Source organism: Culex quinquefasciatus, chromosome 1 (genome assembly GCF_015732765.1).
Source record: "Culex quinquefasciatus strain JHB chromosome 1, VPISU_Cqui_1.0_pri_paternal, whole genome shotgun sequence".
NCBI lineage: Eukaryota > Metazoa > Arthropoda > Insecta > Diptera > Culicidae > Culex > Culex quinquefasciatus.
This window is the reverse complement of record NC_051861.1, coordinates 99,692,523-99,715,846: the sequence shown is the minus strand read 5'-3', so window position 1 is coordinate 99,715,846 and position 23,324 is coordinate 99,692,523. Positions and strand designations below refer to the sequence as shown.

At 38.4% G+C, this 23,324-nt stretch overlaps 3 protein-coding genes across 14 annotated transcripts in view; 1 reads left to right on the top strand and 2 right to left on the bottom strand.

Moving 5' to 3' along the window:
* The first annotated feature begins 3,849 nt into the window (after positions 1 to 3,849).
* On the top strand, positions 3,850 to 13,210 carry LOC6049035. Its single transcript, XM_001865825.2, has 3 exons — positions 3,850 to 4,564; positions 11,591 to 12,052; positions 12,507 to 13,210. Exons 1-3 carry the CDS (start codon positions 4,094 to 4,096, stop codon positions 13,194 to 13,196), a joined length of 1,623 nt encoding a protein of 540 aa, XP_001865860.2. The 5' UTR covers positions 3,850 to 4,093; the 3' UTR covers positions 13,197 to 13,210.
* Positions 13,180 to 14,890, bottom strand: LOC6049033 (translation initiation factor eIF-2B subunit beta). The gene is made up of 4 exons (XM_001865826.2): positions 14,719 to 14,890; positions 14,568 to 14,654; positions 13,669 to 14,505; positions 13,180 to 13,330 (listed from the first exon to the last, which is right to left on the bottom strand). The coding sequence occupies exons 1-4, from the start codon at positions 14,784 to 14,786 to the stop codon at positions 13,258 to 13,260; spliced, it is 1,065 nt and encodes a 354-aa protein (XP_001865861.2). The 5' UTR covers positions 14,787 to 14,890; the 3' UTR covers positions 13,180 to 13,257.
* Positions 14,891 to 19,106: 4,216 nt separating this feature from the next.
* LOC6049034 (uridine phosphorylase 1) overlaps positions 19,107 to 23,324 on the bottom strand; it is a 43,664-nt gene continuing 39,446 nt past the window's right edge. For all 12 annotated transcript variants that reach the window (XM_038248196.1, XM_038248197.1, XM_038248195.1 and 9 more), the window contains 4 exons: positions 20,517 to 20,654; positions 20,247 to 20,456; positions 19,944 to 20,082; positions 19,107 to 19,883 (listed from right to left, as the gene is read on the bottom strand). In XM_038248196.1, the coding sequence (XP_038104124.1) occupies positions 19,507 to 19,883; positions 19,944 to 20,082; positions 20,247 to 20,456; positions 20,517 to 20,654 (864 nt within the window). In that variant the 3' untranslated portion in view covers positions 19,107 to 19,506. The remainder of the gene's footprint in view (positions 19,884 to 19,943; positions 20,083 to 20,246; positions 20,457 to 20,516; positions 20,655 to 23,324) is intronic.

Below are 23,324 nucleotides of genomic sequence, written 5' to 3'. Positions count from 1 at the left end.
AACAATAAAAACCATTTACCACCACACCAACACCACCCTCTGCTTTATGCTCTCCCTCCCCTAGCTTATGCTATGTGATTATGTTTTCTTGTTGGTAAATATACTTGGGCGACACCAATACACTCGCACACGGAGGAAAATTTTATGCTGATGCTTTGTTATGATTCCTTGCGTGTCCTTACGATGGAAAGTTCCGTTATCAAAATGTGGTTCGGGGTGTAAACCGTCGAAGTGAAGGATTATGTAATTTTCCATATCTAGCAAAACAATGCCAAAGGGCCGTTGTGGGTTTGTAAACAAAGAGTGTATCCCTTTCATGCCAGATGTAAACATCCTCTAGCGTGAGCAGGACACACTCTTTGTTTACAAACCCACAACGGCCCTTTGGCATTGTTTTGCTTGATATAGAGTTTCTTGAAAACAATTTTAAGTGGATATTAAATATTCTCAAGAAACACAAATCAGGCCTGACTTTCAAAATGTGTAGGTGAAAAGAATTACAAAATGCATCATTTGCAAAAAAAAGCAAAATATTAACGAATTTATGGAAACATTTTTCTCTAAATCATTTATGTCTTTAATCGATTTTTGGTCCCAAAATAAAAAAAAACATAAAAGTCCTTTTTGATTAAAATACCTGAATAGTCACTATACAATTTATTCTGAATAGTTTACCATTAAAGTCAATAATTTGTCTAGTCCCCCTCATTTTTTAAATAAATTTATGAAGGTGGGGGAGTGGGATTAGAACTTTGAATAAAATTTGAAATGGCCTAATTTATAAAATATTTGAAGCTGCAGTGATTGCAATAATTTTATTTTTTTTTTAACAATTATATTGTTATTTTTGTGATAAGCCATTGCTAATATTTTTTTAAAGTTTATGAATGTAAAAAGTGTTCAAAGATGCATTTACTGCCCAGTTGTTTTGCAATCATAAGTTTCAATAAGTTGTAAATAGTTAGGGGGAAAAAAGCGAGAAAATGTTTTGCAGTACTGTACACTGGAATTTCGAAAAATAAAACAAAATATTTCTAAACCAGCACAAAAATGCTAAAAAGGATTAGGTGTTATTCAAATAGAACGATTTTAATTTTTTTTATTGTTTTTATTTGTTTGTAATTTTTGTAATATTTGCAGCTTTTGTTTTTTTTTTTGTAATTTTAGAATTTTTTTATTTACTTATTTTTATTTCTTCAATTTTTGTTATTTTTGGCTATTTTTAATAAATTTTTGGTATTTTCTGGTATTTTTTGGTAAATTTTGATATTTTTTGTTATTTTAGCGTTTTATGTTATTATTGGTAGTTTTTTGGTAACTTCTAGTATTTTTTTGTATTTTTTGGTAAGTTTTGACAATTTTTGTATTTTTTGCAATGTTTGTAGTTTTTTTCATTTTTTGTAATTTTTGTAAGGCCAATGCAAATATTTTTCAAAGTTTTTGTCTCTCAGCTCTGGCCGGGGTCGAGGGGGAGGGGGTGAGTGGCACAAAAAATATTGAAATAATAGGTCATAGTTTCAGCATTTGCATGGAGTGTTTTAAAAGGCATTTTACACTAGTTTAGTTGTTTTGCAATCAATAATTTTCAAAAAAAATGAAAGATGTGACGAAAACAAAAATGTTTACGATTAAAACTTAAGCATCGCTAATTTTCAAAAATTTTAATGATTTTTAAATCAACTCAAACATGCTAAAAGTGGTTCTAAACGCAGGGAAACGATTTTTCAATTGATTTTAGCTGATTGTTCTTAAACTTCCATTAAAATTTTGAAAAAATATTTGTTTTGCCCCCTGATTTTTCGGGCCAACTTTGAAAGAGGGGGGGGGGACAAAAAGTTTGAATAAAATTTGTACCAGCCAAATTTTTTAAATTTTCTGTATTTTTTGTATTATCGCGGGCGTTAATAATTAGAGTTCACGCGCGCTGATATGACCGCAGGAGAATCGCCGCATGACAGCCGCAGAACAAATTTTCGGTAGTTGTCAAAGGTTGCCTTGAGTTTTTGGCAGAGTTTTTCGAGGTGTTTTCAAAATACGCTTAAAATCACCGTCTCCTAGCGAAGCGAGTTTTCGGGGTGTTTTCAAAATAAACCAAGGTGACAGCAAAATCAACGCTGAATTTTAGTTCAATTCTCGGGTGAGTTTTCAAAAAGCCGTAAGAGCCAGTGTGACCTCCGACACTGATTTTAATTTTTCTCCGAATTGAAACAAAATTTCATCTATCTTTAACTTTGAGCACTTGAAGGACGTGTAGCTGAACAATCTGAAGCATTTTTAAAATTGTTTTTTCGTAAATCGGTCGAGTACCGATGCACAAAGGGCTTTGTTTATCAAAGGCTCTTACGTCTTTTTGAAAACTGATCCGAGAATTCTACTTTTTTTGCACTGCGGCTGTCAAGCGTCCATAAGTTCTTGTCAGTCGGAAAAGGCCAAACGTGATTTTATCGTGAAATAAGCAATAATTATGTATGTATGTATGTATGTATGATCCCCATACCCGCAGGCAACTTGGTCCTGGAACACATGTGAGCGCTAGGTGAACAATTCGATCATCTTTTACTCCGTAATCTGTACACCCACGTGCATACGTTTTTTTTGCGTGAAATAAGCAATAATTTTTGTAATTATTGTTTTTTTTTTGTATTTTTTGTAATTTTTGTAATTCTTGTAATTCTTGTAATTCTTGTAATTCATGTAATTCTTGTAATTTTTGTAATTTTTGTAATTTTGTAATTTTTGTAATTTTTGTAATTTTTGTAAATTTTGTAATTTTTGTAATTTTTGTAATTTTTGCAATTTTTTTTAATTTTTTGTAATTTTTGTAATTTTTGTATTTTTGTAATTTTTGTAATTTTTGTAATTTTTGTAATTTTTGTAATTTTTGTAATTTTTTTAATTTTTTTAATTTTTGTAATTTTTGTAATTTTTGTAATTTTTGTAATTTTTGTAATTTTTGTAATTTTTGTAATTTTTGTAATTTTTGTAATTTTTGTAATTTTTGTAATTTTTGTAATTTTTGTAATTTTTGTAATTTTGTAATTTTGTAATTTTGTAATTTTGTAATTTTGTAATTTTTGTAATTTTTGTAATTTTGTAATTTTTGTAATTTTGTAATTTTGTAATTTTGTAATTTTTGTAATTTTGTAATTTTGTAATTTTTGTAATTTTGTAATTTTGTAATTTTTGTAATTTTGTAATTTTTGTAATTTTTGTAATTTTTGTAATTTTTGTAATTTTTGTAATTTTTGTAATTTTTGTAATTTTTGTAATTTTTGTAATTTTTGCAGTTATTTTATATATTTTTTTGTATTCTTTGTAAATGTTGTATTTTTTTTGTATTCTTTGTAAATTTTTGTAATAAAAACACACGTAGTCCACGCTATTCCGGTTATGTCTGTGACATAAATAGTTTGACTTTTTTTTTATGATTCAATTCCAGTCGGAAGTTGCTCAGTACAACGCACTTCAAGTACTTCTACTGAAGTCGTGTGAATCCGCGTGATGTACTTTGCCATGTCCCTACGCATGGACTTACAAATGTATCAAACAACATTGTAAAACAGACTGAAAAGGAAATCGAAAATCGGCATAACCCAACCGCGCCATTGCTAAACGACAACGCTCTGCTTCACCTGATGGATGACCACGCGGTAGCCTCTTATCCAACTCTCTTCGCGAGGCTAATCCCATTAGCTTTAAAATTAACACACTTCCGACTACAGAGTAGGGTGGTCCTGCTGTCATCTCGTGTTTTGAATACTACGGGATACTCGGGACCACCCTGATTCTGCAAGTCCTGCTAATTGAGCCATTACCCCAATCCGTCTCAGCCAGGTCAGTTCAGAGGACAACTCCAGGTTAACCGGTCTGCTGGCCCGTGTAGGAGGACGCGTTATCTTATGGTTAAACTGCAGAGATTTCTTGGATTCCCTTACACCTTGACCAAGAATCGAAGAAGCTCGTAAAAAACCGCATCGTTTTTGCCCGATAAACCCTTGATAAGATAGCGATGAACAATCGCCGCTGAACCGCTGGTGAAGAGTTGCAGTCTGTGTTTGCCGTTCCAGCTAGCGAGTGTTCTTCCGCGTGCAAAATGTCCTCCGAACGTGAGTCATCCGCCGTCGCTGCCACCGAAGGTGCCCTCGTAACGGTCCGCGCCAAATACGTCGAGGCCGGATCTACGTCGTCCGTCTCGTCGACCCCAACGAATAACCGAACCTCCGACAAGCACCACTCGCTGGTGTACAACGATGGCCAGTTCAGCATCACGTTGCACCACTACGACAGCATCGTCGGCGAGCTCAAGTGTCCCGGGTGTGCCCAGCCGATGTACGGACCGATCTTCCTGTGCACCGCCGGCCACAGCATCTGTACGCACTGCTGCCGGAAGGTGGGCCTGTCCAGCTGTCCGCTGTGTCGCAACAAGATGACCGACATGCGGAACTACACGCTGGAGGCGATCGCGGCCAAGGTGCAGTTTCCGTGTACCCATGCGGCCCGCGGATGTACGGTGAGGTTGCCGCTGGAGTTGCTGTGGTGGCACAAGGATCGGTGCGGGTTCAAGGTGAGGTTGGGGATGGTTTTGCTATTGTAATATTTTTTTATGTGCACAACGGTCAAAACACGCTTAAAAGTGTGCAAATTGAATTGATTGTGTCAAATTCACCATTTGGTCGAAGTAAATTTGACGTACCCAAACAGACACGAGTTTGACGTATCCAAACGAGCATTTGCCTTTACGCCCAACAAAACTTGGCAGTGTTGGCAAGCTCAGCACATACGTTGCCAGATCGATTTAGCAATGTTCGACCAGTCTTACTATTTAGGGTCTCTAGGTTAACAGGCTAAAATCAGAAAAATCTGGCACATTATCGATAAAAATCTGGAAATATCTGGCGAAAATCTGACGAAAATCTAACAATTCTGAATGGTTAAGGGGAGGACGGATAAGACGGAAAAAATGTAGAATTGAAAGATTTAACTGACCTCAAAATGATGAATTTACATTTTCTTTCAGAAAAAAAACACATTCTATTCTTTTGATATTCAATTAAATTCGATGATTTTATCAAAAAGTTACACAAAATGGGTATCAAGTGAAAAATCTGGCAAATCTGTCAATATCTGGTACAGAGAAGGATGAATCTTTATTCTGGCTGACACTTGAAATATCTGGCATTCCCAGATTTATCAGGCAACCTGGCAACCCTGATTAGTAAGGTTACATTTCGTCGCTCTTGTGCCAACTTGTCGTATGTCGATTTTAGGCCAAATTGAGTTAAGAACGCCATTTTGTGCAGCTCACAATGCCTCATCATTCGACCTTCACAGATCCTAAAAAAATCGATTTCAATCCTGAGATATTCTATAAAAACCGAAAAAACTCCGTGCATTATTGTCACTTTTCATATGAAAGAAGTTTCAATCTTGTCGTGCTATCTTGACACAGCCTGAAAATTAATGTAAGTGCGACAATTGGCCAAAGAGATTTCAGGTCAGAACGCGTTTGACACAGGAACGTTTGACAACTATAACTCGAGACTTCGACAACCAAATTCAACCAAACTTCGGGAAAATGCACAGAATGTTCAGCCAAACAAAACATGATTGTTATTGTTTACATTGCGTGCTCTTGTTTTTTGTTTATTCAAGGTCAAACATTAAAACGCGTTTTCCTTGGAGCGTCAAAACGCGACGTACGACAAGTTAGCACGACGGCGTCGAATAGTTTTTATTTGAAAAATTCACAATTAATTCCAATAAGTTTATTACTTTTTAATTGGGTGTAAAAAAAATAAATATGAGAAAAAGGAGGTATTAGACTATGACAAACAGACAAAATGCACTTTTTCTTGTTTGAGAGATTTTTTTTCGTCATATATAGATTGTAATGATTGTAAATTAGCTGTACTGATGTATTATGCACCAAAAAAGTGTTCAAAAAATACAACTGAGAAAAACGCGATCCCGTGTGTCGCTATTTACCCTACAGGTTCCAAATCATCCCAGGTAGTCGTTGATTATTATTATTAGTAATTAGCTATACATCAGGTAAACAAGACACAATACTTCGGAAAACTAATGATTTCGTGAGAGAAAATACTTGGTGGGATAATTATGCGTAGATGGGACAAACAGACTAGGTGTTGTTTTTAATGAGTTTTCGAACTAAGTACTAGATTTTTTTTAACTGTACATCAATTTATACCTTGATTTATACTTAAAAATGTTAAAAAGTCAGAATCGATCAAAAATTACTCAGTGCATTTAAGCTTTATTTTTTTTAATTCAAGCATTTTACAAGATTTCTATCAAGCATTTGAAAAGCAGTTTACAAATAAAAAAGTTTTCCATATCAGATCTCTAATTTTGAAAATATTGTTGATTCGAATATTCCAAAAAATGCAAATCGTTTCTTTATTCCACAAATTTCCAAACAGATTTTAAAAGAACATTAATCAGCACTTCTCTGAAAAAAACGCAAAAAAAGCTTTTTTACTTTTTTTGGTAAAATTTATTTTAATTAATAAATTAATCAACGATGAACAAATTGCATTTTAATGTTTTGAATATAAATTATGTGTTTTAATAAAATTGATTAGTAAAATATAACATATATTTGTTAACCATTTTGCAATGAATTATATTTTTTCTTGAATTATCAATAAGTGTAAAAACTGCTTTTAATGATGCTTTGCTTGAACTTTATTAAAATACTGAAATTGTTTTTGTTGTTGAAATTAAGGAGAGCAAAAAAAGCACCCTTTCTTGCACTTATTTTAATGATTCTAGTTGTAATGAATTAGAGGTTCAAGACGTGCTTCGGTTTGGAGGTATTTAAGCATAATTTGCTAATTTTATAAAATCTCAATAAAATTAAAACAGCTGAATAATAAATTCTTGACTTTTTTATAAGATCTTATAAACAAATCGTGCTTGCCATTTCATTAGGGCACATAACTTTTTTGACGAAGTATGTAAACTGTCATTTGAGTGAAAGGGATACACTATTGTTTACAAAAGTTATGTGCTCTTTTGAAATATTAGGCTCCAAATGTTAACGTTGAGTGTATCTCTTTCACACCTTGTGACAATGTTCATTGGAGAAAGCGGGATACATACACTCAATGTTTACATTTGTCCTTATAAAAAAAGAAAAAAAAATCTAAAATTCAATTTACGGAAATTCATCAAAATTTCGCAAGATTAATAAAATACTCCTTTTTTCAATTAATTAATTTGTGGGTTTTATTTAGTATCTAGAACTACAGTCATCCCACATATTCGAAACACCCACAAATTCGGAACACTTTCATGATAATTTGTCAATAGCATGCCAAAAGTAGCTTTTCTGTCGACCTTACTATTTTTAGAACCTTCATTTGGACATTATCTTGCTATTTCACTAGTAAACGTAGGACTTTTTGAACAAAACACTTCATTCCAAGACTATTTTGTACACCTCCTGATGACGCTGGGACTCAAGTAATGGATCGATTTAAGGTGTACTATGTCAGGAATATATTTTGTGAACTAAAATTAGATATCTAGATGTAAATGTACATCTTTGCCCAGAAATAGACCGAGTTTTTAGACGTATTTTTGAGTTTTTAGGTGATATATTAGGTTTTTTAACTTCAAATCGAGATAACCTCCAGAAAGAATTTCCGAGGTGCATGCAAGTTGCATAATAATCCCCTTCTTACCCTCCGTTTTATTCGAAAAATTTAAAGTTTTACTGTTTAGGGGAAATTTTTGAATGTTTGACTCGCTCCGAACTCCATCCAATTTGCTGATTTTCCCTATTTAAACAAATAAATTTGCAAAACTTGTTTGCTCACTTCCTATTGAGCTACTTATAACTAGAAATTCATTAATTCTATGGCAACATAAGAGGCACGATGGAATTGTATGCTTTCCCCCTACTACATTTTTTTTTTTTGAAATTAAATATGTCTTTATTGAACATTCTTATAATAATTACATTTCTTTTACATGATAAGTGGTATGGCCTAATGCTCTTCATCTTTGTTGTATTTTTCGTTTTATTATTAACTGATCACATTTATTTATTTGCTTCAAATTGTTTTACATTATTGCATTGAATTGAATACATTTGGGTAAAAAAGAAAAAAATCACTTTAACAACTAATCCTAACCTAAAACTAAAAAAAAAAATCCATTGAAATATTCAAAATCACTAGAACGAGTAAACTACGAACTGTATTTTAAGATGAATGCTCCAAGAGTTCTTACTTGTTCCTGGCGAGTTTTGCACCCACGCAGAGTTGTTGTCATCTCGATGAAAATGTTCAAAAGTTCTTGTGGTGAAAACAGGTCACTACTGCCTTCACCCGTTGATGTTGGTTGGTTTTCCTCGGTTGCTGACTGAAGCCTGGAGGTGTTGTATTCTCTGCAACTCTTTGCCGCTGATTCAACGGCAATGGCTGCAGATTTGGAACCACTCGAGTAGATCCTGCTCCTGGTGACGCCAAAGCAGGAAAATCCACGTCCGTGTATGCTGGTGGTATTTTGCGACGATTTGGTTGGTGCCTCGTCGTCGCTTGCTGCCGAATTTTTACAAACTCAGCACGTTTTGGGCAGCTTCGATTCTTGGTAGAATGGTCGCCGCCGCAATTGAAGCATTTGGCTTCGATGTTCTCGTTGATTGTATTGCAAACTTGAGTTTTGTGCTCACCTCCGCAGGTTGCACAACGACTCTTGATGAAACAGTTCCTTCCACCATGTCCAAACTGCAAACAGTTCGAACACTGTGTCACGTCACGGTGCACTGGACGATAACGTTCCCAAGTCACGATGATGTTGAAAATTGCCCGAACTGCCTTCAGCTCAGACGGCGTTGTCGATCCTTTCTCGAGATGAACCAGGTACAGTTGATCACGATACTTGATGTCCTTGTTGTGTCTCGTCATCTTGAAGACTTCGATCACGTTCAACTTAAGAGTTTTGAGCTCTTCTTTCAGCACACTCACATCCATGTCGTACAGGCCTCGGAGGACCTGTTTCATGGGTCGTTTACCTGGATCGTCATGGCTGTAGTATTCAATCTTTGTGTTGTTCAGGAAATCCCGAACGTAGTTGTAATCCTTTCTGGTAGGTAGCAGAATTTTGAGTCCATCAGCACACAAGCGAATGGAAGCTCGTAAAGCACCAGATTTGATAAACCCGGTCAGCCACTTTCGCACCGAATCCGTTGACGATGTTTTCACAAAAATGGGTGGCAACTTTTCACGTCGTTCAAATTCTTCCTTCTCGCTCACGTCCACAGGGAGGGTAGCGAATTGGTTTCCAGACAATTTTTGAGCGTCCTTGCTCAAACTGCCTGGCTTTGCAGGTAGCGCTTCGGCATTCTTTAGCTTCTTCAAATCTGCCGATCCTGCTGGTGAGGACCGCCTCTTTTTCTTGCCGTGAGGCATTTTTGCACTTTTTAAGCACTTTTCAGGAGCTAAAATCCAGGAGTACCTCACTGAATGATGGTCCACAAGGGAATGACCCCCTACTACAAAAATAGCTTTACTAACAGCAGCTGGGCTCTCGACTTCAATTCTTTAAATGAAGCTATATTTTATTCTAATCTAATCTAAAAAGCACAGCCCCTCCGAAGATAGCATCCTGGAGTAACTTGCGGTTCGATTACGCCCCAAGTCCTTTCTTGTCAGAATTGATAATTGCAGTATGTACATCCGAGTAACCCCAAAACTGTGCAGCAAAAATTAAAGCGACCAGGCCTACTGCGATTCATTAACCGTATAGAGACAGATTCTGTAAACGGACCACATTTCATAGAATCATCAGGGGAGGTAGGAAGGATGCGTGGACATACCGTACCAAAAGCTCTGAATCAAACTTACTGAAGCTTTAATTTATTTTTATAAAACCAACCTTTTTGACCGAAATCGATAATATATTAAAGTTTTTCACTACCGTCATCTGGGGTGACATTGGGTCTGAGGGGTGAGATTGGGTCATACAAATTTCAGCATTTTTGTATGGCCTAATCTCAACCCACAGACCCAATGTCACCCCAGATAACGGTACCGAAAATTCTGTAGAAACACATTTTTTGTATTTTTCATATTTTAACAGATTAAAACTTCACCGAATTTTCATACTTTTGAAACAGCTAAAAAAAATCTATGAATATTGGTAATTAAACTTTTTCAAATACGATTTATTTTCAGATAATTTAGAATGACTTCGTATCTTAACGTCACTTTTTGAAAGTGAACAAGAAAGTTTCTATCGAAAACAATTCCGTAAAACGGGGTGACTTTGATAGCCGGGGTGACTTTGATAGGTTTGCGATTTTTCCGCAAAATGAAGAGTACAATTAAAATACGTAAGGAATGGTTCAGAAACATACTGACCGTGGTAGAGAAGTGTTCAAAGTACCTCATGAAGAACTTTTCATAATTTTTTGAAAGGTTTATAAAGTTAGTTAACTATAGTTAAGAAAATGTTGATGGAAGTCATTATTTTAAACTTCTCAAAGTGTCATGATTTTCTCAATGAACATGATTTTCAATCGGAAAACGGAATGCATTTTCGCATTCTTTGGGCAATTTTCCACTAGGAGAAGGTTAAATAAGTTTGTAAATAATAAATAATATGTGTTTTTGAAACACAATAAAAAAAAATCTCCAAATTTATAGGCAAATTCAGTTAAAGAAATTTCATGTAAAATGTGAAAATTTGTGATTCGTGCTTCGAATTCAGTATAAAATGCAATAAAAATCGATAATTTTATAAACAAAACAAGTTTTAACAAATTTCAGGCAAAATCCCGACTTTTTAACAATTTTACCTGAAATTTATATGTATTTTGTTAAAAAGCTTATAAACTTAGTTAACCAATACACTCAACCCCCGGTGGTTGGTCACTTATTTGTTTGACACTTTTTTAGTTTGTACCCCGTTGGTTTGACAAAGTCAAACTAAAAAGTGACGAACTGTCACTTTTTACACGGCGCTCACTCACACTATCAAAACAAACGTTTGGTAGTGTGTGTGAACTCCGTGTAAAAGGGGTGTCAAACTAAAAAGTGACCCCGTTCGTTTGACTACAGTTGGTGTCAAACCATCGGGGTTTGAGTGTAGTTAACTTAACATAAACATTGATTTTTTTTCTTACAAATTATATCAGCTACATTAGGAATGATACATTTAACGTACAAATAAAGTTTAAACATCTTAAATATGATTTTAACAAGAAAAACTTTGACTATCAAAGTCACCCCGGAATTAAAACTAAGAATTTTAAACGTAACTATTTTTCTAAACACTATTGAAAAAACTTTTTTTCCAAAATAGTGCATGGACTTTGTGTGTCCTACCCCAGTACATGTTTTAAAAATAATAATCTTGAGAAAAACCTTACCTGTTGGAAAATATTCTAAAAACAAATTGAAATCCTATCAAAGTCACCCCGGTTTACGGTACTTTAAACAGTGAGGATCGGTAATTGAAATAACAATAGTATTAAATCTTTAACATGTTAAATATTCGTGATTATCCCTATAAATTATTTATAAATTAATCAAAATCAACCAAATTTCCCTTCATTTCCCAGCAAATCGAGTGCTTCATGGGCAAGGTGTGGGAAAACTGCTCGTGGCACGGCTGCGAAAAGGACTGGAACGAGCACTGCGTGGCGGACCACCAGGACAAGGTGTACAACTCGCCGGACATCGTGCTAACCTGGAACTACGCCTCCGACGATCGGCGCGGCCTGCAGCTCCAGTCGGTGATTGCGTACTACGTGATCCGCACGTTCGGCGAGTTCTTCAACGTGTACCAAATTCTGGACCAGAACAGTCGCCGCACCATCTGGACGGTCATTTGTGCCTCGAAGGAGGCGAAAACCAGCCAGCGGTTCGCGTTCGAGCTGGAGCTGTACTCGCCGATCGACAGTGCCAAGCTGCTGGTGCAACGGTTTCCGTGCCACGCCGAAACGGACGCGGACTTTTTGAAGGACGGCAACTGCGCCAAAATTGCGATCGAAGAAGCGGTGCGGTTCATGACCAAGGAAAAGGTGGGTGGAATGTTTTTATTTTATTTGTTGTTTTAAAATAGATAACGACTTTTTTGGAATTTGCAAATTGCTGCGGTAATCCGGACCGAGGAAGACTGGCGCGTGTCGTTATCAATTTCCAATTTCGGACGTCAGCCTTTTGTACAGGAGTATTTTTTTTCTCGTTACGATAACAGAACTCCTCACAAATGTTCATCATCCATAAATAAATAGTTAAAAAAAGTTGAATTTTGGAAGGTTGTAAATTTAAATGATTCAGTATTACCTCTATTTTGAGTAAATTTCCTAAAATTATGTGGGGTAATTGGCCGTAAAATAACCACCACAATTCGCGCACTTGACGTGCGATTAAAGTTGCTCAGTATTTTCTCTAGATGTGCTTCTTCTTCTTCGTCAGACAAAAACAACAACTTACCATATTTTACAAATACTCACCCCAAATCTCCTTCCCTAGATCCTCTACTACCGCATCCGGATCGTCGAAGTTACTCCAACGCGCAGCCGCAGCCTGGTTCTGCTCAGCCCAACCCATCAACGTCACTCCAGCAAACGCGACTCGACCCCCTCTTCCGGCTTCCTTCCGCTCGATTACTCCGCCACCCAGATCGAGAACGTCAACATGAAGGCCGTACCACAGGAGGACATAATCGTGCGTGCGAGCAGCACCCCACGCCTTGCCCCAAACCAAGTCACGATTCGCTCCGACTCGTCGTCCACATCTTCTTCGTCGTCCAACTCTTCGACGGTGGTCGACGAGGAGCAGCAACGCCAGCGGGATCTTCCCGAGGAGGACCAACAGTTGGGGGGCACCCCAACAAGCAAGGGTCTAACCAGGGCAAACTCGATTCCGAAGCCCCCGCGGGCGTTGACATTCCAAAGCGACGGCGAAGAGTCGACTGCCGAGCAGAAACTGGTGAGATGTAGGATCCTGGACCGGCAGGAGAGCATCAAGATGAAACCGATTTACAGCGGAACGGCGGCGACTGGCGAGTTGAAGAAGGCAACGCCGTCGTCGTCGTCGTCAGTGAAGGCGTCCACCGAGAGTTTGAACTCGGCGCCGGCCAAGGGATTGTCAAAGTTTTACAACATCACCACGTACAGAGGGGCGAAGCTGTTCAACAAGAAACTTTTTAAGCAATCATAAAGCAAAAGATTTTATTAACAAAAGAGTTATACATTGCCAAAATACCTAAACTCTGGGCGCTTTACAGCTCGCTATCGTCCGGGTGGTACAACTCGCTGAGCAGTCGGTAGACGTACGAAGGGGCGTTGCCACCGCTGTAAATAAAGAGCAAGCGGAGTTTTGATGTTTCAGATAAATTATTTATAATTGTTTTTAGGATCTAAGGTAAATTAAGTGTTACAATTATTCTATAATTTGGTATTAAATCATTTAATTAGTAAAGTTAGCAATCACAGAAAAAAGTCTTAACCGAATATTTAATAAAGATATACACAAAAAATAACAACACGCTCAATTTCATTCCGGAATTTCTATTAAAAATGTGTCCAGAATATAACATATATCGTTGTGTGAAGTTACTATCCTAAGATAAGTTGGAAACAGAATTGCGGATTTGTTTCGCAAGAAGTTCCTTGAACTTTTTTGTACTCACGTGTTGGTGATAAACAGCGTCACCAGCTCCGGCGGCACGTAATCAAACACCGGATTGTACGCCTTGGCAAAGCGCGCCGCGCGCGAATTGTACGCCAGCACGCCCTCTGTATTCGCAAGAATGTTGAAATCGTCCTGATCGTAGCTGGACAAGTGCACCGGCGTCAGTTTGTACGTCGGCGCCAGCACAATCACCGGCACGGAAAAGTGTTTCGCCGCCAGGGCCAACGAATAGGCGCCACAAACGGCGCGCAACCCACCGTTGGCCAGGACGCACTGCGTTCCGATGATGACCTTGTTGACGCGCGACATCATGGCGAAGATGGCCGAATCGGGGATGAGCGTTGTCTGGATCTTGGCTTTTCCGAGGTTGGTGGCCAGCTGGTGGCCCTTACAGACGGGGGCACACTCCGCCACGATCACCTCGATGTTTCGGTTCTCGGAGGCTTTCTTGAGGAACTTCTCGACCGACTTGGAGTGGCCCAGCGTCATGATTAGTTCCGCCGAGTGGATGTGCTCCGTCGCCTGGGAGGTCAAGTTTTCCGCGCACGTTTCCAGCTCGGTTTCGATCTCGCTCAGGTGCTCCAGCAGGGCGTCCTTCAGTCCCTCCTGGGGCTTCGAGTAGTCGTTGGCGCGCTTGTGATCGCTGGTTTGCGTGACCAGTTTGTGCAGCGAAAGCGAAGTTTGGGCCTCGTCGTAGTGCACCCGCAGCTGGGCCGAATCGTACTCTTCGCGGACGATTTTCAGAATCCGGCGCACCGTGTTGGCAATCACAATGTCCTGGGGCAGGGCTGCCACCAGCAAGTGGCCCTGCCGGCGGATCTGCTCCAGCAGGTTCCTGTTGGCGGGGAAATTTCAATTAGGGAATCTGATCAAGAGATCTTCAAGAGGCAAACTTACTCAGCCGTGTTCCATTCCGACTTGGAGATTAGGTTCGTTAGCAGGACCAACGTTCGAGACGTGAGTTTGTGCGAACCAACAATTTTGCTGAAATTGAACATTGCAAAGGTAAACACCAACACAATTTTAATATAATCAAACATTTGCTCACTTTAGCCGCACATCGTGGATGAATTGGGCAATTTCCGGCATGGGGCAGACTTCCTCTTGTCCAGTCATTTCAATATTCACGTTGAAATGCAGAAAATGTAGACAAATTTCACGCCAAACTCTAAATTTCGTCCAACGAAAACGAACACGACGACCGAAAGTCGCGAAACGTCAAAAAATGTCAACAATCATTGAGGTCTGTACGCAGACATCATCATCAGTACACGTCTCCGGAAAAGAAGGGTAAATCCGGTGGAGTTTTTACCCACTGTCAGCGAAAGGTACAATAAATTACTCAAAATTGAGTCTCGCGCTGCCACAAGTAAAATATTTCAATTTCTAATAAGGCTTTCTAGGCCCAGTGAAAAAAATATAATTTAACTCAAAAATGACGAACTCCTCGTCATAGTGTCCTGATGCAAACAATGATCGAGCTGTAGCTGTCACAGCCCTGCGAAGTATGTTGGCTGACATATCGGGCAGTCAGTCAAATAAACCAGCTAGAAGTCGCTTGACAAAAAAAAATTTGCTAGAAAGAGATAGGAAACCTGATGCAAACAAACGTCCAGCTGTCATGTAAACATACTTTGAATGTGTTGGTAAATTTCTGACTAGAAAGCCTTATGGGATATCTGTTCTTTTTTGTTAAATATTGTTAAATTAAAAACCGACTTTACATGAATCTAATGATCTAATACAATCTATGTGAACAGCATGTACTTCCATCGGGCACGTAATGTTGGCATATCAGCACTTTGACGTACCAGTAAATTCAAGTACGAAGGTTCTGCGTGTTTCAGACAATAGAGTTATCTACGTGCGCATGTATTGCGTGTACGTACACGATGGATTTTTAGGTTAAAATTTGTACTCGCCAGCAAAAACAAATGGTAAGCTAGTGTGCGTGAGATCGGGCTTAGATCACTCTATCGAGAAATTAAAAGTAAGAATGTGTGCGTGCAACATGGAGTTAAACTTTTCGAAGTGCCATGGAAAACTTCACAGCAACTTCGCAGAAAGTTTAATTCTTTGTTGCAGATTTGACAGCTCGATAGAAAGCAATCTGTCAAAAAAAAATCTATCAGAAAAAGATTAAATTTGAACAGAAGTTGACTAAAAACTTACGTCTCACTTCACCTTAGTAGGAAGTGAGCAAGAAGATTTCTAGGGTCCTTAAACATTAACCGAGTCACGTAGTAACGCTTCCGCCTCGCAAGTGGTAGATCGGGGTTCAAATCCCGGCTCGGACCAACACAACTGGTGATCTTTTCCCTTCTGGATTCGATTGCTTAGTAAATGGAAGATAGTGTATCGTCACAAACTGGACCTTACCACCACACCTTAGGAAGACAACCTATGGAATGTTAACATTAACCTTAACATGTCTAATCTATCTAAACTAATCTAATCTAACACAAACGCAGCCAGTCCGATGAAAGCATGCTGGAAAGTCTTGTGATTAGATTACGCCCCAAGCACTTTTCTTATCATTATTAATAATTGCAGTACATCCGAGAACACCCGAAAATGTATTGCAAAAATTAAAGCGGCCAGCCCTACTACGTTGTGTTTACCGCAAAGAGGATTCTGAGAACGGATCACATTTCACAGAATCTACAGGGGAGGACATACCGTACCAAAAGCTCCATTTTACAGTTTCATATGTGTTTTGTATAATGTGTTAAGTGTAAAATATAGTGTGGTTATATAATCAATTAAATATAATAATGCAATATAATGTCATTTAATAAAATCCCTTCGCCTATATATATAATAACCAAGCACCCAAGCACACAAACAGCGACACAAAAGAAATGAAAATGAGCATGCAAAAACAAGACAGCGCGTCCCCGTGGTCAGCGCACTAATATGTTAACATTAACCTTAACATGTTAGCATTAAGTTGATTAATAAACTGTCACTGAATCTTTGTAAATGCCGGCCCTGATACTCTTCACGGGTGTTCCCCTCAGGAACAGGAATGCAGAAATATTTTTGATATCTAATTTTTATTTTATCTTCAAAGAAGTTGTTTTGTTTGCATTGGAATCTGCTTACCTTTTCTCGCAAAAGTTGTTCGTCATGCGACTTATATCGAGAAATTAAAAAGAGAGATGTGAGCCGGTGACATGGAGTGAAACTTTTCCAGCAATCATGGAAAACTTCACAGAAGCTTGACAGAAAGTTTAACTCCATGTTGCACTTTTAATTTCTCGATAGCGAGCTCGATCTTTGTTTGCATCAGGACACTGTGACACTGTTTGTCATTTTGGAATTAAATTATATTTTATCACTAGGACTTTTTTTCGCCTTCTTGTAGAAAGTAAAGTAGGGACCTCGTTTGGATACGGCAAACTCGTGTCTGTTTGGATAAATCAAATTTATATCGACCAGTCTCCTTATTTATAATCCAAAGTCGAAAGTAGATAAAATATGTTAATTTAATATTTTTTTGTCTACTTCAAATCTCAACCGAATTTTTAGTGTTCACCTGCAAAATTTTAAATTTAGTTATGCGGAAATAAAATTTACAATGGGCTCTAAACCCCTATTTTATTAACATTAAATAGGCAAAATGTAGCCGTTGAAGTTTGTAAGAAAGGCATGAAATTATTAGAACATCTAAAGATACAAAATGAAGAGCAAACCAAAATACGAAAAACATCATGGAGATAAACTCAAAACAAGTAAAGTTTTACGAAGAACAAAGGCAGATCTGACCTAATTTTTAATAGTTTAGAAACCATTACCACTCTGAAAAATAAATAAAGGAAGAACAACGGAGTTTCGGATTGCTTCAGAATCAAGTAAAAACACGGCCACTTTTCTTCAAATAGAAGTTTTGCATCAAATCATTCAATAGGTATATATTTTAATTTAATAATAAGATGACGCACAAGTTCCGCACACGGTTCAACGAGACGTTTGTACAATCCACATCGCGTTTCGCTTCAAGCTGCGCGCACATTTCTCTGTTCTGTCGCTACTATAGTTTGAATATGTTTTGCCCCTTTCCGTCGGAAGGAAGAATGATTTTTGTTTAAAGATTGTTTTAAATTTTGCCTGCCAACCAGAGTGCAAGGTATGATGAGAGTTTTGTTTTTCTTTACGTTCCGAATATCCTGGTGAGTATAGTGAGGATGATTATTTTTTAGTTACTTTAGTGAGTGTAAGAGACATTTACTGGTATGATTTTCTCCATCCGTTTGCAACACGCAGCTTAGGATTTGTACAGATTAGAGTAAATAGTGTATAGTTTTCTTTTTGAGTAGTGAGTAGTGTTTCTGTGTTTAACATCCAATAGTGGTGTTGGTTATTCAAAAATAATTTCGAAAAGAAAGAGCTTCCATAGTTTGGGTTATATTTTGAAAATGATTTTAAACAAAATGATATGACTTTTAGTTCACTCATCTAAATTTTTAAATGCATTTTTAGAGCCTTCCATTGCTGTTTTGACAACTATATGATTAGAACGCTTAACTAAAAAAGACAATTTGAAGTTGTTTTTTTTTGTAATTTTTCATTTGTTTTAGTTTTCGACGCTTAACATTACAGCAACTTTAGTTGCTCAATTAACGCTAATATACGGTGTGTATCAATTGGAGGATATATAATAATACAACTACCAAATAACGCTTAGTAGTAACGATTCAAAACGAACGAATGGAAAAAACATTCTCAAAATCTAGCGGGTCACATTTGCTTTTCTCGTTGTCTATTCGATAAAACGTTTTTAAAACGATTTTTTTTACTTCATGAAACTGTTCCTAGCCGGTTTTAGTTCTCTGCGCACGCAAAATAAAGAATCGTTTCGGAACCTTCGAAACAGGCTTGCCGTACACAGTTTGCTGGGCGCATATTGTCGTTTTCATTAGATATTGATGTTTTCTTTTTCATTTTCTAAAGAAGTTTAACCAGATCAATTTTGAACAATGACTTCCAAGATGCAAACGAAAAATGTGAATCCTTTACTTTTTGTTTAAAACAAAATCGTTGGTTTTTACTCTTCTATTGGTTAGGAAAAATGACTCAATTGATAGAAGTTTTTAAACCCACTAAAAAAAGTATTTTAGAAGTTGTTATAACCCAAAATGCATAATTCCTGACAGAGTGTATGATAAAACAGTGACATGGGATCGTTCTTTTATTACGTAACGCAGAAGGGGGAGGGGGTCGGAGGCCGTGTTACGCTCCATACAATTTTTTTAAAATTTGTATGGAAATTTTGTTACGAGGGGGGGGAGGGGGTCTAAAAGTCCGATTTTTCGCGTTACGTAATAAAAGAACGCTCCCCATCACTTTGTTTACATCGCAACACTCTTACGCGAAACCAGACATCTTAGTTAGAATACATTTCACCATTATTTTTTTCAGTGGGGTTACAACGCATTTATGGTTGAAAACGTCATTTATTGAACGTAAGTCAAAATAAACCAACCATCGATTCATTTACGGTGAAATATTGTTCTAGTTAGGCTAAGCTTGCAATATCACGATACCTTCTGCTTTCTTCCCGGTTCGATATTTGCCAGGCCGCAATTATTTTTTAGGTTAGAACGAATGTTTGCTAACTGGAATGTGCATTCAGCGGGAGGGTGGAGGGGTGTTGCCCTCACACCTAATCTACTGCTTCGTATCCCGACGAAAACTTGTCTTTTTGTTTCTTCTAAGTAACGAACACCAGGCCAAAGCTTGCGCCATGGCACGGCCAGGCAATTTTTGTTAATTTTATATGAGTTTGTGTAAATATACTTGCTTGTCTGTGTGGAAGTCGTCTGCCCCTTCACGCTTACTCGTGCGCTTCCGACTCCTGCTGGACCAGCTTGAAACGCCGCGGCGACTTGATCGCACTGGGCAGGGACGCAAGCGCTTTGAGGTGGCCGGCCTGGGCCAGGTGTTTGCGGATCAACCGCGACACGAGAATCTGCGGCCGCTGCTGCCACTCGTTCATGACCTCCTTCGGCGACATCACCTGATCACCCTTGAGCCGGTCCAGCAGCGTGACGCACACGATCGCCGCCTTGATGCCGGCGTAGTGCGTGAGCGCCGCGAAGATGGTGCACTCCATCTCGATGTTCACGACGCCAAAGTCGTGCAGCTTCTCGAGGTACTCCATCTTTTCCGTCTCGCTAAACTCGCAGAACGCACCGTCCAGGCGACCTTGGCCTAAAAGGGAAGTTGGGCGTACAATTCACGAGAACTTTTTCAAACTTTTAAACCGCTTACCTTCGTAAAAGTCCGATGTGCACATGGTCTTGCCGACGATCGTGTCGTATGGGTCATCCTGTGAGGCAAGCGATTTCAGCTCCCGCACTAGTCGTTTGTCTAGAATAGCTGGACGGTGGACAATTTTACCCAGGACAGCCTGAAAAATGAAACAAAAAATTCGTCAGGTAATTTTGAAAAATAAATGGTCTAAACTTAGTGGACCGTGTACAAAACTGTCATCGCGAGCGTGCTGTAAAACCATCAGTACACGCTGAAACGAAGACAGCCCAGATCCCGAACACTAAACTAAGTAACACTCACCAGCTCGTGGGTACTCCGCAGCAGCCCGTCGACGGCGTCCTCGGTGATGACGACGGTGCCGCCCTCGACGCCGATTCCGCCGCACGTTCCGATCCGCATGAAGATCGGGTTCTTGCACTTGGCGTGGTACATCAGCTTGATCATCTCGTGCAGCAAAATACCGAGCGAGGGCACGCCCATGCCGTGGCTGATGGACAGCACTGGACCGACCTTTGAAGAGAATTGTTAACATTGGGTATTTGCTAGATATTTGGGTCATTTGAAGCGAACCTTGTACATCGAGTACCGGTACGAGAACGCGCTGATGTCCTGCAGCTGGGTTCCGGCGGGCAGCTTGTAGCCGATCTCGTCCATGATGAAGTGTGCAAAGTTCTCCATGCGCTTCGGGGTGCCGCCCATGCAGACAAACTGTCGGAAAAAGGGGAAAACGCAAACATTAATTGATGTCTCTTGAACCATTAAAACAAGCAAAACAATGTAAAAGGGCCGAAGCCGAAGTGTAAACAAAGAGTCTATCCTGCTCACGTCAGTTGATGTTTATGTTAGGAACGAGCAGGATAGACTCTTTGTTTACACTTCACAATGTCTTGCTAGAGAAACATGATATGCCTTAAAACCCACTGTCAAAAATATGGCCGGCATAATAAATACCCAAAATTGCTATGTTAAAAGAAGCGTGTATTGTGGCATCAAGAGCTGTCATTTTTGCTCAAAAACGAGCCAAATTTCTGATCAATCGATTTTTTATCAGAATTTTTCAGTAAAATGTTGTCTTAGAGGGTTTCCTAAAATGGTGTGAAAAAAATTGAATAATTAAGTTAACTTTGAACCCAGGTTTTTTTAACAATAAGGCTTTCTAGTCAGAAATTTACCAACACATTCAAAGTATGTTTACATGACAGCTGGACGTTTGTTTGCATCAGGTTTCCTATCTCTTTCTAGCAATTTTTTTTTTGTCAAGCGACTTCTAGCTGGTTTATTTGACTGACTGCCCGATATGTCAGCCAACATACTTCGCAGGGCTGTGACAGCTACAGCTCGATCATTGTTTGCATCAGGACACTATGACGAGGAGTTCGTCATTTTTGAGTTAAATTATATTTTTTTCACTGGGCCTAGAAAGCCTTATGCTATAGTTCAGTAACAACATTTCAAAAGGGCGAAACCTACGATCCTGCCGTTTCGAGAAAATCAACATTCAAAATTTTGCAACTCCGATCAATTCCTATTTTCACAAAAAAGCATGAAAACCATCATTTTTTTCAAAACGTAATAGAAAAAAGCAATAATTTCATCACAGAGAGCAGTTTGAAATTAATTAAGGTGTTTTGCTATTAAAAAATGAGAAAAACAAATTACGCCTTTTTGAAGAGCGTGCCTCCATTTTCGCCCCACCGTATTCGCCACCCACTCAACCAAAACAACGGTTTAGCCCGTCAGGTTACGCCACAAAGCAAAAGTAAACAACAGATTCGCCCTTTTGTTTTTTGTTCATTTTTCGGGTTTTTAAAGAAAAAAGTGGTGAAACAACTATGTTATCATTGTGAAACGTTACAGTCAGTGATAATACAGTGATATTTGCAACCTCAGTGATAAAAAATTGGTCTAGAAAGCCTTCATAAGGAGTCCGATTCAGGCCAAGACTCGTTGAGCTAGGATACACCGTAAGTAGCAAGTTGGTTTGACGATGTGGTCTATATTTAAGTGACGTTCCTTAGGGTGTCCCCGCCGGAAGTGGGAGACACCATCCGGCCTTCTCAATCTTTGCATAGCTTCGATGGTTACGGAGGCGATGATTTTGTACGGCATTCCTCCTAAACCTCCCTACACTAACTTTTTGTCCTGCAACTGCTCGACCCAGAATCCCCGGATGTCCCAAGAACCGGTAAATTATGGACCTTCACAGCTAGATTGTGAATCCAGACCAGATCCGATACTACAATAATTGAAATTAAAAAGTTATGTATTTAGGATCATACAAATCTGTGTTTTTTTGTGGAATTGTGGTCAGAGACATCAAAAACATACATTTTGATCCATTTTGAGGATTGTCAGGTTAAAATTCACTAAATTATAACGAAAAATTAGTGTTTCTAAATATACGTCGGAACTTGCAGAAAACACTACATTCGCCCTCGTGATTGGATGAAAACACAAGGGCGGAAACTCAATTTGGTTTGTTTTGATTGATGTTGTTGATTAGCCCTTTGTTTTTGCTTGTAAAACTACGTATTTTCGGAATTTTGTGATGATGGAGGGTGTTTTAGAATCAGTTTTGTTCGCTTTATATGATTCTGACAAAAACTCAGTTTGTTTACATCTGAGGGTTTCGCCCTATTGAAAAGTTGTTACAGAGTTTATTAGGTACTCAACTTACACGAAGATTTATTTCAATTTACTCTAACAAAAATGAAAACTTGAACCCTTTATAAACAACACCAGGCGTGGATTGCTTACCATCTGAGGAAAATTGATAGGGTAAAGTGATGATACCGAAACCAAAACAATACCTGTCGGCTAAACATGCATCCTACCTCGATTATTCTACACATTTCTACGTCGTGAATGGCGAAAGGGCAGAAACCGTACAGAAGCATAAAAGTTTTCATATACACAATGCAAAATGTAGCAGCGCAGAGATAGCAAAACAATGACGGGTTCGAGTGGGTGCAGCACACGTTTTGTTGTTGAAAAAGTGAGGATAAGGCTAAACATCTACACAATAACATTTTTTATGGAACAAAGACCTGGCCGTTAGGTGCTTCTATTCTATGGAATTAGCTAGATTTTCCGTTTGGGATTGTCAGAATTTCATCGAAATTACATTTAATCGGGTTTTTATCATTGCCTTCACAGTCTGTCAAATTCGAATTAAATAGCACTCAAAAGTAAAAAAAAATGAGTAATCAAACTGCAATCCAACTCCATTGTTCAACAATTTCTTCACCCTCAAAAATGAGTGAATGGGGCACATGTCAGATCTAAATGAATTACATTCAATTTTTGTGGAATCCTGAGAAAAATGTACTCAAATCTGACAAATGCATGATTTACTCATCACTGAGTAGGTTTGGTTTT

Excerpts from the sequence above, each read along its gene's own strand:
- LOC6049033 (XM_001865826.2), bottom strand. The coding sequence starts at position 14,786 with ATGACTGGACAAGAGGAAGTCTGCCCCATGCCGGAAATTGCCCAATTC. Across the intron at positions 14,506-14,567 it reads TCGGAATGGAACACGGCTGA|GAACCTGCTGGAGCAGATCC; the intron begins GTAAGTTTGCCT and ends CCCCGCCAACAG. Across the intron at positions 13,331-13,668 it reads ACGCTGTTTATCACCAACAC|CGGTGGCAACGCCCCTTCGT; the intron begins GTGAGTACAAAA and ends CTTTATTTACAG.
- LOC6049035 (XM_001865825.2), top strand. The coding sequence starts at position 4,094 with ATGTCCTCCGAACGTGAGTCATCCGCCGTCGCTGCCACCGAAGGTGCC. Across the intron at positions 4,565-11,590 it reads AGGATCGGTGCGGGTTCAAG|CAAATCGAGTGCTTCATGGG; the intron begins GTGAGGTTGGGG and ends TTCATTTCCCAG. Across the intron at positions 12,053-12,506 it reads GGTTCATGACCAAGGAAAAG|ATCCTCTACTACCGCATCCG; the intron begins GTGGGTGGAATG and ends CTCCTTCCCTAG.